This window comes from Micropterus salmoides, unplaced genomic scaffold (genome assembly GCF_014851395.1).
Source record: "Micropterus salmoides isolate LMB-PRFRI ecotype aquatic unplaced genomic scaffold, ASM1485139v1 Ms_hic_scaffold_19, whole genome shotgun sequence".
In the NCBI taxonomy this organism is placed as follows: Eukaryota; Metazoa; Chordata; class Actinopteri; order Centrarchiformes; family Centrarchidae; genus Micropterus; species Micropterus salmoides.
The window spans coordinates 8,343,123-8,358,704 of record NW_024041039.1 but is presented as its reverse complement, the minus strand read 5'-3'; the positions used below and the strand labels follow the sequence as shown (position 1 = coordinate 8,358,704).

Genomic DNA, 15,582 nt, shown 5'->3' with positions numbered 1-15,582 from the left:
GAGAGAGAGAGAGCGGCTCTCCACACTCATCCTGGATGGGAACACTTTATGATAATCACCATCATTTTCCCTCAGAAGATAATACACAGGGGTATTTGGCAGAATTGGACTGCACAGTCACTAGAGCATATGGTGCAAATTTTGTGTGGAGTGTGGTGAGAGTGGACGCATGCACCTCTGAAGCTGCTCAACAGACCCAAACCTTCCCGCTCTCTCTCTCAATTTCTTTATCTCTCTCTCCGCCTCAATCTTCTGTGCTTTCTTTGTTTTAAATCTGCATTTCTCACTTGTGACACTAATCACCTGTATGGTTTTCCATGGCACCTACTGTGTTTCAGTCCTTTCAATAGAATCAGTAAATTTCACAAATGGAGTACAGTTCATAAACCGTGAAGTGAAGGTGTGGTAGAATTTTTGTTATTATTATTTCTGCAGCAGAAAACAAATCACTGCGCAGCTAGAGAATTACCCTTCTGTGAACAACAGGACCCAGGTGTGTTCAGGTATTTGGGGAAAACAGCCAGGCAGCTTGTTAATTATATTTTTCACAGATTTTTCAAAATCTGACAAAAAAAAAGAAAGTGAAAGTTTTAAGTCACAACAGAAAGTGGCACAGCATATGTATTTGTGTGTCCACACAAAATAAGTGTTGCTGGAAATTGAGAGTCACTACTTCACTTTTGCTATGTGAACAGCAAGTTAACACAACTCATTCACGTTTTTTACAATCTACTCCTGTCTTACACCTGACTGCAAACCATGCTGAATCTCTTGTGCGCACACTGTACTATGCTCCATCATTATTCTTATTCTAATTATTATTATGCAGGGAAAGAAAAATGTTATAATCATGGGGCGGCCACATATTAATTAAGACGTTAAGACATTAAGAGTCCATGAAGACAGTGGATTTGAATTACTCTGTTTGCTCTAAAATAGAATTGCAAACATTAGTCAACTGGTTGACTGAAAGAAAATTTATCAGCATTGGCTGTTAGCAATTTTGATAATCAACTAATCGTTTGGGGATTTTCAGCTTTTCTTTGTCATATATGATAGTGAGTCTTTGGGATTTGGACCATTGTTCGGACAAATCTGAAGACGTCACTTTGGGCCCTGCAAAGTTGTGATAACTAAGGGAAAAGTCTACTAATCGACAACATAATCAATAAGGAAAGTAATGATTAGTTGCAGCCCTCAATGGAACTTTTAAGATGTCAAGATTTAAATAAAGCCTTTACTAAATCCTCAACTGTAGTTTAGGGCACAACACAATCTCTACCTGTCCTGCCCTGCATAAGATCCAATATCTTCATTGTTTCTTGCAAAGGTATGTATGACACTGGAACCAGAATCTGGGAACAATAAACCTGGTACTGTATACAGCTACTACAGTCGTACATGCCCAACTTTCCTTCCCTTAAGTTCCCTACCCTCTCAGCTGATAAGCAAATAACCTTTATTGACATGCTCAGACGCCCCTCTACACTATGACCCAAATCAATCATACATTTGCAGGAAACTTCCGTGAATTTATGGGAACTCATGCTGGGACAAGTGGATTGTCAGGTAGTAAATTTCCTTCCAGTTACCTTCACTCAAAATGTCTCCCCTTTGCCCTACTGTTGTAATTCGTTGTACTGTCTAATTGTGGCCTTTTCCTCCGTGCAACCATGCATGAAACCAACAACCCGCATGCACCAAAGAGAATGATATTTGGAAACGCACAACTATTTTGATAATAATTTTTCACAGATGGTGCAGATCACTCAGGTTTGCATTAGTCAGCCTAAAGATAATGCAACAAGCCTATTGTTTCAATATGTGCCTGCTATCAAGTACTAACAGGATGTACTCAAACGCTGATAAATCTTTGTATCTAACTCTTAAGTCAAGACGTCAGAGGGTTGGGTAATCTGTGGGAGTGATGTTTTTCTTTTGGCCTGCTGGAACAATGAAATTGTTCCAAATCATAAGATAGCTATTAAGTGACCAAAGCTCTTGCAAAATAATTTATTTACAGTAAGGTGGTGAATTTTTAGCAATTTACTGGTTTCTAAAATGGCATTTTCGAGTGAAATTACTTAATGTTCCGGAGAAATTTTTTCTGCTGTCCAGTCTTTGGTTTGTACATGTTGCGTTTTTTTTCTTTCTTCACAGGGTCAGTAACCGATAAACCACCTGGGGCACCGATCTCTGGTAGAAAAGGTGAGTTGAGATCTGTTGTAAGTTGTGTGTGCATGAGTGTGAGTGTTTCTATTTGTATGAAAGAGACAGACAGAGAGCACAAGTGACAAAATGTCTTTTGACCTCATTTTGTTCCATCTGATCTGTGCAAAGTCCATATTTGTGCAGAGCAGAAAGTTACATGGTTGATGTTTCACTTCACTAATTTTGAGGGGATTTGGATGAAAATTGTCTTTATAGTTAAAGAATACATCTTAAAACTAGCTTCTTTTCTCTTTAGCATGTTAGCATGATTCTGAGCTATTCAAATTAGGATATAGGATCTTAGACACAGACACTATGGTATAACTAATCCTCAGATATATCTTTAGGTAAAAGCATCAGTGACAGTGCTGTATGCCGAATGATGGACACACTACAAACACTTCACTGGGTTTGCTCCAGTTATGTCTTTCTCCATATTGAAATAAAATAAAATATACCAAATGGTACTGTAGTTTCACAGTTTTCCTCTAGTTTCCTTTAAAGTAATTAATTAAATTCAAGGAAAACTGAAGTGGTAATGCAAATATTTCTTGCCTGGGTCTGCTTGATATATCAGACAAACAGCTGCTCTACTTCAGAAATCTCACTGAAAATATATGTACAGAACAAGGCTTCCTTTAAACTGAGAAAAAATGGGCAGCCTCTCAACTTTTTTCTATTGTAAAGCCATTTAGTTGTTTCCCAGAGGATGTTTTTACACCGTATAGAGTCGTTGTGGAGGACATAGCAGTTGGGAGGGCAGGTGATAGTCGAGGTAAAGGTTTGCTGTTGATGCTTACATTAATTGTCTTTTTCCCCTCACAGTTTGTAGCACACAGTCCAGACCTGGATCAAACAGTTACTGACAGATACTGTAAGTTACAGAATTTGTTTCAACATGCTCAGCATGCATCACCAGTGTGTTTTACACAAATCTGTAGAATATCTGCAGGAGGTTGTTTGACCCAGGTTTGCACTTCTCTCATCTTAGATTAACCTCATAACTCTTGTATTTTATTTACAGTTTGACCGGATCAGGTCAGTTTGACCTCAAGTGTTAAAATGTTCTGACAAGTCATCTGACTTAAGGACTTTAGTGTTTGTAGAATGACTCCAGTTCTCTGTGGTTTGCTTTTGATTGAATTATTTCCTAAGGAGAGTTCCAGATGCTACAAAACTGCACATGGGTGAGTATTCTGGGTAGCTGAATTCACAGCATTATCTAAGATCCATTAAAACTCATTAATGTCTTAAAGTGTGTTCACACCGAATTCGCCCCGGGCGACGCGAATGAGGCGTTTGTCGCGAAGTTCGCTGGTTCGTGCGAGTTCAAACTTTTCAACTTGGGCGAGAAATTCACTTGACATGATGTTGCGAAAGCCAATCAGCGGTGACATTGTCCAAACGTCACCATTGGCTTCGTAGCGTTGTTTGGAGAGGACCTGGCGAGCAGTGTAATGACAATCCGCTGGTAATCCACGGGGAGCTGCTAAAGAACGGGGAAGTGTATGGGGAGCAGCACTGCAGCTTTCGGACAAATAAACACCCATAGTCGGTCTGGATTATGCTCTGACAACTACGCCGTTTACCCGCGGGAGGAGCTCAGAGTTAACTGCTTTTATTAAACTTTAGTTTTTGGAATTACAACTTTATTTATTTTCACTCGCGCTTCTCGGCAGCTAGCTTCCGTGATATCCGGTTTCACTGTTGTTGTTAGCGTCGGATGGCACCAGAGTTCTGCTGGACTACTACTTCATATTTATATCAAAACTGGACATTACTTCGAGAAAAGAAAGCGAGGAAGTTGAACTACCTGGTGAGTTCAGAAAATGTGTGTCTGTAACTAAAACTTCATTTGAAATACTTAATGATCAAATTCTGATGTTTTTTTCCCTAAGGCAGACTATGTTTAAGAAAACTGAGGATGAAAGAAAGACAGTTTATTCAGCCTGCAGCTTGGGAGCCAAGAAACCCAAATTTTGAAGAGTTTTCACAAAATTTAATTGGGATTTAGAGTCTAAATATGGAGTTAGAATGATCGTGTTATACAATATGATTAGTATGTCATGTGGTTCGCATGTGGCCAAATCCAACCAAGAAACACAGTATTAAAAAGTACTACTAGAACACTTGTTAGAAGCCATTATTTATCCAGTGCTGCATGTTCTAGGCTGATGTTACAGGAAAGGCCACAGGGTCTTTAAATCATGAAGTGTTTTTTTCCACTGTTTTTATATTTGTACTATACAATTAAACATTGAGTACAAATAAAATTTGGGCATGATTGTGGTACTAGAGAAAAAAATCAAGGGGACAACCAATATTTTATTTTGAATGTCATGAATATCCACAATAAATTTCAGGAAAATTTGAGTTTTTGAGATATCCTTCTCGGGGATCAAGGCGTGAGTCAATTATTAATCTGAATTATGGTCAGACCATCACTAAACTCATTTGAAATTATGCTCAGGGAACCATCACTATCATTGCCAAATTTCAGTGCAGTCTGGCTACTTATTGAGATCACACACTGGACCTGCGTTTTGGGTGGACCAATCAATCGACCTACTGACCATACCGACATCGGCATCAATAGTGGGACAAATATGGTCTTATTTATCAAGAATGACAAAGTTCACGCCCCCCATTTGTTCAGAGGTCCCTTCACCTCAGGATTGGTTGTGAGTGGGCCTTTCTGTCCCTGTCCACATATCCTCCACCTGCACTGCACTCATGCGGGTCCTGATGGGTGGGTGGGGCGCCTTATGTGAGAGTATGTATGTGAATGTGTGTTTGGTTTACAATATGATTGTGAGAGAATGTGCTAAATGTGCAGACTGGTCATGTTGGTGTGAGAATGTCAGTGTGAGGATTTCTTGATGTGTATGTGAGTGAGCCACATGTGGATGATCGTCCTCTATTATTCAATCTGTCTATCTGTCTGTTTTTTTTCTATCTGTCTTGGCCGGGCCATGTGCAAATCCCAACCATTCAACAGTTCTGGAGAGTAGATTGTATTAACCTCAATAATGGTAGTCTCTTTCCGTTTCTTTCTCACCCTCAACCCAGATGATGGCTCCAAGCCCACACCGACCATGGACACTCATGTTCCCCCTGAGGGTGATGGTAAGTCTCTAACTACGACTACATCTGTTATGCAGCATTCAGACCAAACCAAATTTTCTCCTCGCGACGCTTTCCTCGCGTGAGTACAATCGCTGTAAGTGTTCACACACAACGCGAGAAGGCGATTTTAACACGATAACATGAATAAACACAGCTTGCCATTACTACAGCTGTATGAACCCAAAGTAAACATTTTGCTGTAATTAAATAGCAATAAACAGATTAAACTGATGCCGAAATAATTACAACATGATGCAGATTTGTTAAACATATGAATTCATGCTTTGTCAGGTCTGTCAGCAAGACAGCAGGACAACAACTTCTAAAATGTTTGTTTTCTAAATGGAGTTTGGATCGATCAGGACAATTATAGCTGGAATAAAGTTAGAGACACATGTTTTCTGAACTCACCGGGTAGTTCAACCTCCTCGCTTTCTTTTCTCCAAGTAATGTCCAGTTTTGTCCAGTTTTTATATACTGTAAATATGAAGTCATAGTCCAACAGAGCTAACGACGCTAACAACAACACTGGAACCGGATGTGCATGGAAACTAGCTGCTGAGAAGCTCCAGCGAAAATGATCAACGTTGTAATCCCAAAAACTTAAGTAAAAAGCTAATTTAATAAAAGCAGTTAACTCCGAGCTCCTCCCGCGAGTAAACAACGTAGTTGTCAGAGCAGAATCCAGTTCCACTACGGGTGTTTATTTGTCCAAAGGTTGTAGCGCTGCTCCCTGCTCCTCTCTCCCAAATTTTGCAGCTCTCAGCCGGCCAGCAGATTTTCACTCCGCCGCTCTGCCCTGTCCGCACATCGCTCTGAATCCATCGGTGACGTACAGACAATCCCAACACTGATAGGCTATTGCGACTCAGGGTCATGCGACTTTCTCCCACGAGAATTCCTTTGCGTTGCCATCGCGCCGCCGGCCACGCCCCCTTCGAACCGCCCGACAGGAAATCGCGGCTCTACGCGTCATTGCATTGACTTTGTATGTAAACGCTCGCTTCGCTTTTGGTCTGAAAGCACCATAAGACGATGGTAAGCTCATCACTTATGGCACTTAGCTAAGATGCATAACATGTATTTATACTGAATACCTTGGGATAAAAAGCAGCTCATAAGATTTCTCTTTTGTGAATCTTTAAGCCGTTGATCCCCAGATTCTTCCAACACTTAAGTGAAGCTGCAGTGTGTCAAGATTTTAATATTCAAACTCTAATTTCCTAAGAATGCACCATTATAGAAAATGGAAAACTCCAGCTGTCAAACATACCAGATGAAGTATTTGATATTTTTGGAAATACTAGGATCTTGGATACAATTTAAATGTTGGTTTTGTGGGTAAAGCTTGGCAGTTCAAGTGTTTCAAATATGCAGCTACTGTTGGATACGGCACAGCTGACAAGATTAAATAAAGCTTAACTGTGGTTGAGTCTGTGGAGATCATCTAAAAGTATGAAAATTATTGATCTATACACTGTCTTCCTGTTATTTCCAGAGATAACTGCTCCAACGCTGAGGGTAAAACAGATGGGTAATAAGGATAAGCAGAACATCTCCATTTCCAGGAGGCAAGGTGAGACAAAGGCTACGTTCAGACTGCAGGCCTTAAAGGTTCAGTGTGTAAGTTTTAGTAGCATCTAGTGGTGAGAGTTGTGAATTGCACGCCGTCTCCCCTATCCAAGAGAGTTGTATAGCTATGGTGCCTGAAACAGGACAAAAGATATCCTCTGTGCGATAGCTGTGAGTTGCCAGTCAAGAAATCAGGTTTCTTTAAATAGATATAATAAGAAATTATATTTACTTAATTATTCAGTAAAAATAAATGTTTTTATGAATATTATTGTTATTTGTTCATTAATAAACAGCCACTTCAAGAAATTAAGTGCTACATGATCTCATACTCTTGTAATACAGTATTTTACAACTTGGGAGGGTTGGCTCATCTGGACTAACATACCAAAGAAAATGACATCTCATATCTCAGAAACACTGTCACATCTAGTGCATCAAGTATGACCACTGACAGATAACAGGAAAATGTAAGCTTCACTGTTTCTGCACCACAGTCCATTATAAACCACATAATACATGAAGTTTACAAAGGCATTGTCAAGTGATGATCAAGGCTCCTCTCGCTTTGTTTAATTAATTAGATAAGCAATCTGCAAATAGTACCCAAATGTTTTTTTTTTTTAAATACAACAGAAACACAAAGTGGTACTGACAACCATAATTTCAGCTTGTGGTAAGACGTTTTTAATGGGCATTTAACATATGAAAGTACAAATTACACAATTCTGTGCACAGTGGCGAAGCGCTATCAAAAATAAAAAGTATTCGGAAAGTATTCATTATTGGTAACTTGACAGGCACACATATACACATATTATGTGTCACTATTAGCAGTAAAATAAATACATGTTTTCCACCAGGGCAGGGGGAGTATTCAACAGAAGTTTAGCTGCTGATCTGAGCTTCTATGCTGTAACCGTTTTATTGCCAATAATATTCATCAGTGGTTTGTCTCAGGAAGGTAAGGGCACATTTCTGTCCACGTAGCAAAGCCATAACAGAGCGCTGTATAATAACTACATCCAATTACAATCCAACTACATATGTTTTCTACCAAGGCACTAAAAGTTTAGCTGGCTGAACTGAGCTTAGATGCTGGAAGCTACATTTTATTGCCAATTAGTGATCAGCTGATTGTCTCAGGAACATAACAGACAAAGCCAAAACAGAGCACTGGAGAGAGGGTCACTACATGAAATTAATCCCACTATATATTTTACACAACAAGCCGAATGACTACATTAAATTACAATCCAACAACATATTTTTTCTACCAGAGCATTAAAGGTTTAGCTGGCTGATGCTTCCATGCTACAAGCTAACTAGCTAGTTAGTTTTATTGCCAGTTACTGACCAGCTGCGTAAGCAGAAAAGCCAAACCACAGCGCTGGAGAACAACAAGGCTACATGAAATTAATCCAACAAGATAAGACACTGACAGGGGAAACACACCACGGCTCTCTGCGATTATGGCCAACTTCTAGCTAAAGCTATCAAACAACAGCTTTCATTTGCATTGCCAACTAACTTAATTACCTGTCCAGCAGAAAACAGACAACTTCAGCTCTGCTTTGAAAACATCTGTCCCACATCAAAGCCTTCCATCTGGGAAAATCCACACCAATTATGTCGTCAGCTGTTTGTATCTGTCCCACAAATAACAAGTGTGTGCTGTTCATTTGTCCAAATGTCACTTCTCTTCTTACTTCTAATAAACCAGAGGACTACTCAGAGACTGTTTATTATTATTTCCTCTTCTTCTTCTATGGACGCATTTAATGTAGTGACGGGCGTCTACACTGCCGGAATTATACAAGCAGAAGAAGAACACCGTGACAAAACGCGCTCTGTTGTGCTGTTTGTCCGTTGACGGCTATTGTAGAAACATGACAACAAAATACTGCGATGTCCATAGGAGGGGCTGCCCGCGGTTATGTAGATATAAATGGCTCATTGTAAGGTAATAAAAACATAAAGGTTCATTATGTAAGGTCTTTATACAGCACGGAAGACATAGTTATGGATCTTATATTGTATTTCTGTCAATAGATCCTCAGAAATATTACACACTGAACCTTTAATGCTTAATTCCAATGTTTTCCCCAGATCCGATTTTGAAAGTGACCAATGCGCAGAAGAATAACACAACGTCACACGCAGCACGCTGTTGCAGGCTACAGAAGTAAACGAGGAGCAACATAGCTCCGGTTAGCTCCCGGGAGACTCCTGGTTTTCAAGTGTTCACAACTTTCTGTTCGTGTCATTACGTTTTTTTTAGCGCTGTACAACGCAACTGCCCCACAACTCCCTCTCTCCCCACTGTGACCCAAATCTGATTTTTTTGCTCATATGTGACTCAGATCTGAGTGTGAACAGGCGAGCTAGAGAATTGTGGGGCAGTTGTGTTGTACAGCGGCAGAACCCGTAATGAAACTAACAGAAAGTTGTGAACACTGTGTCATAATTCGGGAGAAATGTGAACCGTGACAGGACAATGAAAACCGGAAGTTACATCTGTAGCCTGCAACAGCGTGCTGCGTGAGACATCGTGTTACTCTTCTGCGCATGCGGGTGACTTTCAGGCCGCGGACAGTTCACAATGGAGTCTGATATGGGCCACATTTAAAACTATAATGTGAATTGTCAAATCAAAAAAATAAATAAATAAATAATCGGGGGAAAAAATCTGAATTGAGCATTAAGGCCTGAAGTCTGAACGTAGCCAAAGTCGCATCAAAAGTGTCCAGACTCAAGTCGCATTCAAAAAGATCCGATCTGTATCAGATTTGGACCACATATGGAAGTGTCCCAAATCCGAACTGGAAAAGATCAGATTCCATGTGACTTGGCTTGTTCACACTGTTATAAAAAGATCAGATCTGAGTCACATATGAGCAAAAAAAATCAGATTTGAGTCACATTGGTCTGCAGTCTGAACATAGTCAAAGAAACCCATCTTTATTCTAATGCATGTATCCTTTTTTGATCTGCATATTAAATTTACACCTTTTAAGAATAGGGTGTAGAGAGTTCCTGATTAATATGAAATAGTGCACTATCAACACAATAGCTATACATTCCCAACACAGAGTTGTTTCAAACACAAGCTTTTGTGTGTGGGAAGCTAGTGAGGGATCATGTCCTTTACCATATCACTGATAAACCCACCTCTCCTCCCAGTACAACCAACTACTCAAATACTATCCATTTCAGGATCCAGTTATTAGCCACATATTGATTTTAAGATGAGTGTAAAAGCTACACCAGCAAAGTAGCTCAAACCCTAAATAAAGTGAACACTCTGAAAGAACCAACTTGTCTCCGGCGAAGCCAGTTTCAAAGCCACTAGTAGATGCAATGTAAAACATTTGCAGTTTGAAGACAGCCCTGCACTTCTGGGATTATGTTTCCTGGTTTCTTTCCTTTAGTGTAATTTGTTTAGCTTTCGCTGTCTCCTTTTCAATTACGCCTCGACATGTTCACTACCCTCTGGGCAGCTGGACGGCTTTCATGCTTCTGCAGCTAGTCCATGAGTGAATGCGGTGTGTGTGTGTGTGTGTGTTAGGGTTGGTTAGCTGATTTTTGGGACTGATATTTGTCTTTTGGTAATAGTATGCAACATGTGCATACATTTTTTGTTTGCACATTTTCATTTATACATGTCATTGATCGGTTGTACTTTGCTTTAGAAATGTCTCCTAGCTTGCCACTGAGGTGGTGCAGTGGATTGTTTTAATGTCCTACAGTCCCTGATGTTTACTGAAAATACCCAGGGTTTTGATCAAATAAAATAAATGACCATGGATGATTAATTGTCTTTGAACACACACATTGGCCAAACTGGAATGCAAAGTTAGCCATCTCCACACAAACAGTTGCTGGTTATATGAGGCTTCTTAGTAATTTGAATGATGGCGATGTGGTGGGGGAAACTGTGGTCAGCATTGTATTTTAGATGAGAAATATTCACTGTGACAGCTCTTTGAAACTTCCGTGGAAACACCAGCTTCCTGTTTCCAATTAGCATCTGGTGTCCTCAAAGCACAAGCGACAAGACCGACTGAGGGGGAGATGTCATCACGTTTGAGACATGAGCGATGTGTGTGTCTGCGATTGCACACAGTGTGTGTTTGTTGGTGTGCATGTGTCTATTAAAAGGAGATTCAGTGTCTGTGACTGTGTCTGTGTGTTTATGAGTGTGTTAGTGAAAGAATGTGTGTGTGAATCTGCGTGTGTACATGAAAATGTCTGTGTTCCTGTGTTCCTGTGTTCCTGTGTGTGTGTGTGTGTGTGTGTGTGTGTGTGTGTGTGTGTGTGTGAGAGAGATTCAGAGTCGGGGAGTAACAAAGTACATCTACTGTACGCAAGTACACTTGTGATGTTCTTGCACTTGAGCATTTTCATTTTAGTAGAACTTGTGCTGCACTATATTTCAAAAAGTATTATTGTATTTATGATGTTACTACACTATCACTTCAAAGATTCACAATTTATATACAACATAAGATTAACTCAAAATATCACTAATATTAATTATTTGTCATTTCTTTTCTGCTCTCCCTCCCCATTTTCTATCTTTCTATCAATTGATTTGGAAACATTAAAATCCAGAAAACCATGTGACAACTCTTCTTCACAGCCAGGACTTTGACCTCTGATATTTGAGTCCATTCAGTTAGAGCTGAAACAATTATTAGATTGATTGATTAGCTGCTGGATAGATAATTAATTAGAAACTATTTTGATAAAGCAATTAAGTTTTAATATTTTTCAAGCAAAAATGCAGAAAAGATTATGGTTTCATTCGTAACTGTTCTTTGTCATTCATAAACTACTTACATTATATCTATGGGTTTTGGACTGTTGGTCAGATAGAACATGCATTGGAGGATATTACCTTTTAGCATTTTCTGAAATTTTATATACAAAATGATAAATGAATCCGGAAAATAATCGACAGATAATCTTTTTTTTTTATTACATCAAATAAAAATAAGTGTTAGTTGCAGCTCAAAATGTATACTTGTTCATTTTTACTTAAGTGAACTGTTAAATATATGACTTCGGCTTTTAACATATAGATTTACTTAAGCAAAGGATTTGAAATCTTCCTCCATCACTGGTGTATGTGTGTGTCTTGTGTTACTGGCAGTTTGCTTCATTCTCTTAATAGATGCCAGTTTTTTAGGCCGAAATCCAGAGATTCTGAGACTGTGAGCAAACAACTGGAGAGATAGCCTATGACCATTACACAGGCATTTGTTTTTTTCTTCCTTTCTGGCTAAAACTAGAGAAGATTTGGTGCAACAAATCCTCAATGTTTAAATTCCTCAGAATCCGAACTTGTCCTTTTCTTCCAACACGCTAGAAAATCAGCGTGCCCAGAAAGCAGCCCTCCTTTGCACACATAAACTACATTATTCATTCATTGGCGGTCTGCCTCTGGATACTTCATAATTATGATTTAGAGCGATGCGGAGATTGTGTTAGTGAAACGTGTTTGCTTGGGCAGAGCAATGCAAACTCCATTTTTCAAAAAGATGCTTCCTTGCCAGACTTTGACATGCTGTTGTTCCAATGTTGTAAGAGGTGGGAAGTGCCCTGTCTCGCAGCTCATTTATAAAAGTGTGTGCAGAACAAGAAACTCGCTAACCGCTGCTCCTCCATTGTGGCAAGGCAAACAGAAGTAAAACAAAATGCTGAAGGGATATAATGCGATCATGTCATCAAAGAGAATGATTTTGTATAAAAATATGCAGTCTTAAAAGGGGGTTTTGTTTCTTTTAATCCTATTTGCATGTCTAGCACGCACTTGTGTTTTGCTTTTCAGCTCAATAAGCAAACGAATGATTTGTTACTTTTCAAGACATCATTTGTTATTGTCAAAAATCCATTTTATGAGTGAACTCTCCATCATCTCTGCACCTACATACCTACTCACAGAGTTCCCCTATTACTAACATTTCCGCTATTTTAACTGCAGAGAAGACTTGCTAGAGACAATATTGCAGTGATTACCCCACAGCTGAAAGCCATTCGAGTGAAGCGAAGAGGAGAGGGCGCTGGGTGGGGTGGGGGTAGGGTCAGAGAGTGAGGTATTGCGATAGAGAGACGCAGAGAGAGAAAGAAAAGGAAAGTGAAAGAATGAGAGATAAAAGGATTAAAGAGGTAGGAAGGGACTGAAATCTTGATAACATGTTAATGATAAAGAAACAGAAATAAGAAAAAGAGTGATGATTTAAAAATTGTTTCTCGTGGCTCAGACCCTGGAAGATGAGAGCCAAAGTGAAAGGCATAACAATGGGGCAAAGCTGTTTTCACCAAAGATACTGCAGACAGTCATCTTTTGTCCATCGTTTGCCCTGAAGAAATAATTACCACAACAACGAGCATATTACGACGGTTCCTGACATCCACTTGTGTGGTTTTCTTTTTTTCAGGACAATATTTGTTTTTCCGAGGGTTTGTGTTTCTCATCATTCAGTTCCTGCCAAGGGAAGAGAAATAAGATTGAAAAAGAAACAAAAAATAAATAGGAGTAGAAATGCAAGGCAGGCAAATAAGTTGTAGATTGAATTTCAACTCCACATAAAACTGAGAGGATTATATTGCAAGTGTCCAGCCCTTTTCCATTTATATGTATAAAAACAATTTTCTTTTGGGAATCCTAGTGCCTGGCGCCAGCATAACGTCTGTATAATAAACAGAGCTAAATAATTTGGATGTGAAGGAACCTTGGCGAGGACCAGAGCCACGGCACAGCACTAAGAACACTTGAGTGCGAGTCTTCGCAGGAGAAAAAGGGTTTTGGTGTAGAGACACGTTTAGTACTCTGTTGGCAGCAATTTCTCAGAAACCTGAACACCCTCTCACACACACACACACACACACACCTCTGCTGCTGCCACCAGTGTCATCTCCATCCTTATTACATTACAATGTAATGTAATGTAATGACTATTACGCTTAACATTTTCAGATCATGTATTGTGAAATACATTTGGTCAATTAATTTTTTCAAGACATGCATAAAAATGGTCATGTATACAGAAAGCACATGTAGCAACATTAGCATTTATCTTGAGTAGTTTTTTGTAATAAATGATGACTGTAAGTCCAATATTCACTCTCCTGTCCAGCTCAGTTTTGGTCTCCACTAACTAACGAGAGAGAAATATCCGTCTCCTTAGCTGTTAGATGCTCTACTTTTTAAACTTGCTTACTTGTACTTGCTTTCCGTGCCTGGTAAAAAGGCTGATAGGAGTGGTGAGACAAAATTGGCTATAAAACCAAAACAATGAGCTAAAGACAAGGGTGATTTGGGTGATATTTCTCTCTGGGTTTCTAAGAAGAGTGACCCTAATCAGTCATTTGATCAGGTGTTAATGAACTCCTTGATTATAGCCAGTTTAAGTAAATGATCAACAGTGTTCCAGCACTGTTGTGTGGTAGAGAATGTACTTAAAATGCTGTCCCATATCTAATTTCACAAGCTCCTTTTCTTATGTTGTCTTGGATCAAACAGTGACTGTGCCGTATTGTCTTAATTATGCTCTGGTTACTGGAAATGTGTGAGCTGAGACTACCGGTACAGATGAGGCACTAATCAGCCCCACAATCCAAAAACAGCGCCTCACCACCCTGAAGAAAAGGCTCCAAACGGTTAGAGCTTCTTTTTGTAGCTTAATGCTTCATAGCGCACTTGAAAGTAAAATGAAGAATGGATCAGGAGCGGGAAAAGCACACTTCATCGCCATGGTAACAAGTTTAGCCTGCAGTTCTGTTGTACTTGGCTTAAGAGTGAGCAATAGACTAAATGGATGTGAATGTAAATACAGTGTGGTGGGACAAGGTGTTGCAGGAGCTGCCTCTCAAGGGCCGAGCGGCTGTTGTTGTGACAGATATGACAGATCGTGGTGCGTAAAGACTTCCCAATACAACCTGAGGAAGGACTAGTTAAGAATTTATGGTAGCGGTTGAATGGTTGAACATGTCGTTGGATACAGATTAGCTGAAACAGCTTGGTGTGGTTTGTTTGTGTCCACCCTACACAAGTGATGAGTAGCAGCATCTGTAACCGCGGGTTTCTGAAGGAAAATTGCTGAGGTCTAGTCCTTGGTGTGAAGAATTTAGGGGTACTATGACACGGGTTTACTGAGCTAAAGTAAACTACAGGTGACAGCCAGTGACTCTCCAAACAGTAGGTCAGACTCTTGTCTCTCCCCTCTGCCTGCCTGGTCAACTGACTGATGCAGCTGCCTTTATAAGGATGCACTGCTATCCAGTTGCTAACCCAAGGTTGAGATTATCTTTATTTTGTTTAATTACAGACAGACTGACTAGTGAGAAAGTGTTGCATTTGGCTTGAATGACACAAAACGTGACCTCAGGTTAACTTAGGTAAGCATAGTGTCTTGATTTGAACCAATATCCAATAGACCTCCAATAGACAGACACCTGTATAGAGGGGTGAACAATAACCTTATCTGGACACTAAGTGGATCTCTGTTGGTCTAGAAAGGATAAATATCCTCAGACAGGAAGTATCCTTCAGGTTTGGTGTTCCATGTGTTCGCATGTTGTATGCTGGCACTGTATCTCCCGGCCAGGCTCAATAAACAATCCTGCGTAGGTCTTCATCAGTCTCCGAAACTTCTTCATCACATTTGG

General features: G+C 39.8%; 1 protein-coding gene across 12 annotated transcripts in view; it reads left to right on the top strand.

The window, feature by feature from the left end:
• Positions 1-15,582, top strand: part of smoc1 (SPARC related modular calcium binding 1) — a 56,286-nt gene that overhangs the window by 23,086 nt on the left and 17,618 nt on the right. For 4 of the 12 annotated variants that reach the window (XM_038728672.1, XM_038728671.1, XM_038728670.1 and 1 more), the window contains exons 6-9: positions 1,519-1,569; positions 2,161-2,208; positions 5,248-5,337; positions 6,836-6,913. In XM_038728672.1, coding sequence (XP_038584600.1) covers positions 1,519-1,569; positions 2,161-2,208; positions 5,248-5,337; positions 6,836-6,913 — 267 coding nt within the window. The remainder of the gene's footprint in view (positions 1-1,518; positions 1,570-2,160; positions 2,209-5,247; positions 5,338-6,835; positions 6,914-15,582) is intronic. The other 8 variants (XM_038728673.1, XM_038728676.1, XM_038728674.1 and 5 more) reach the window with 8 other exon arrangements.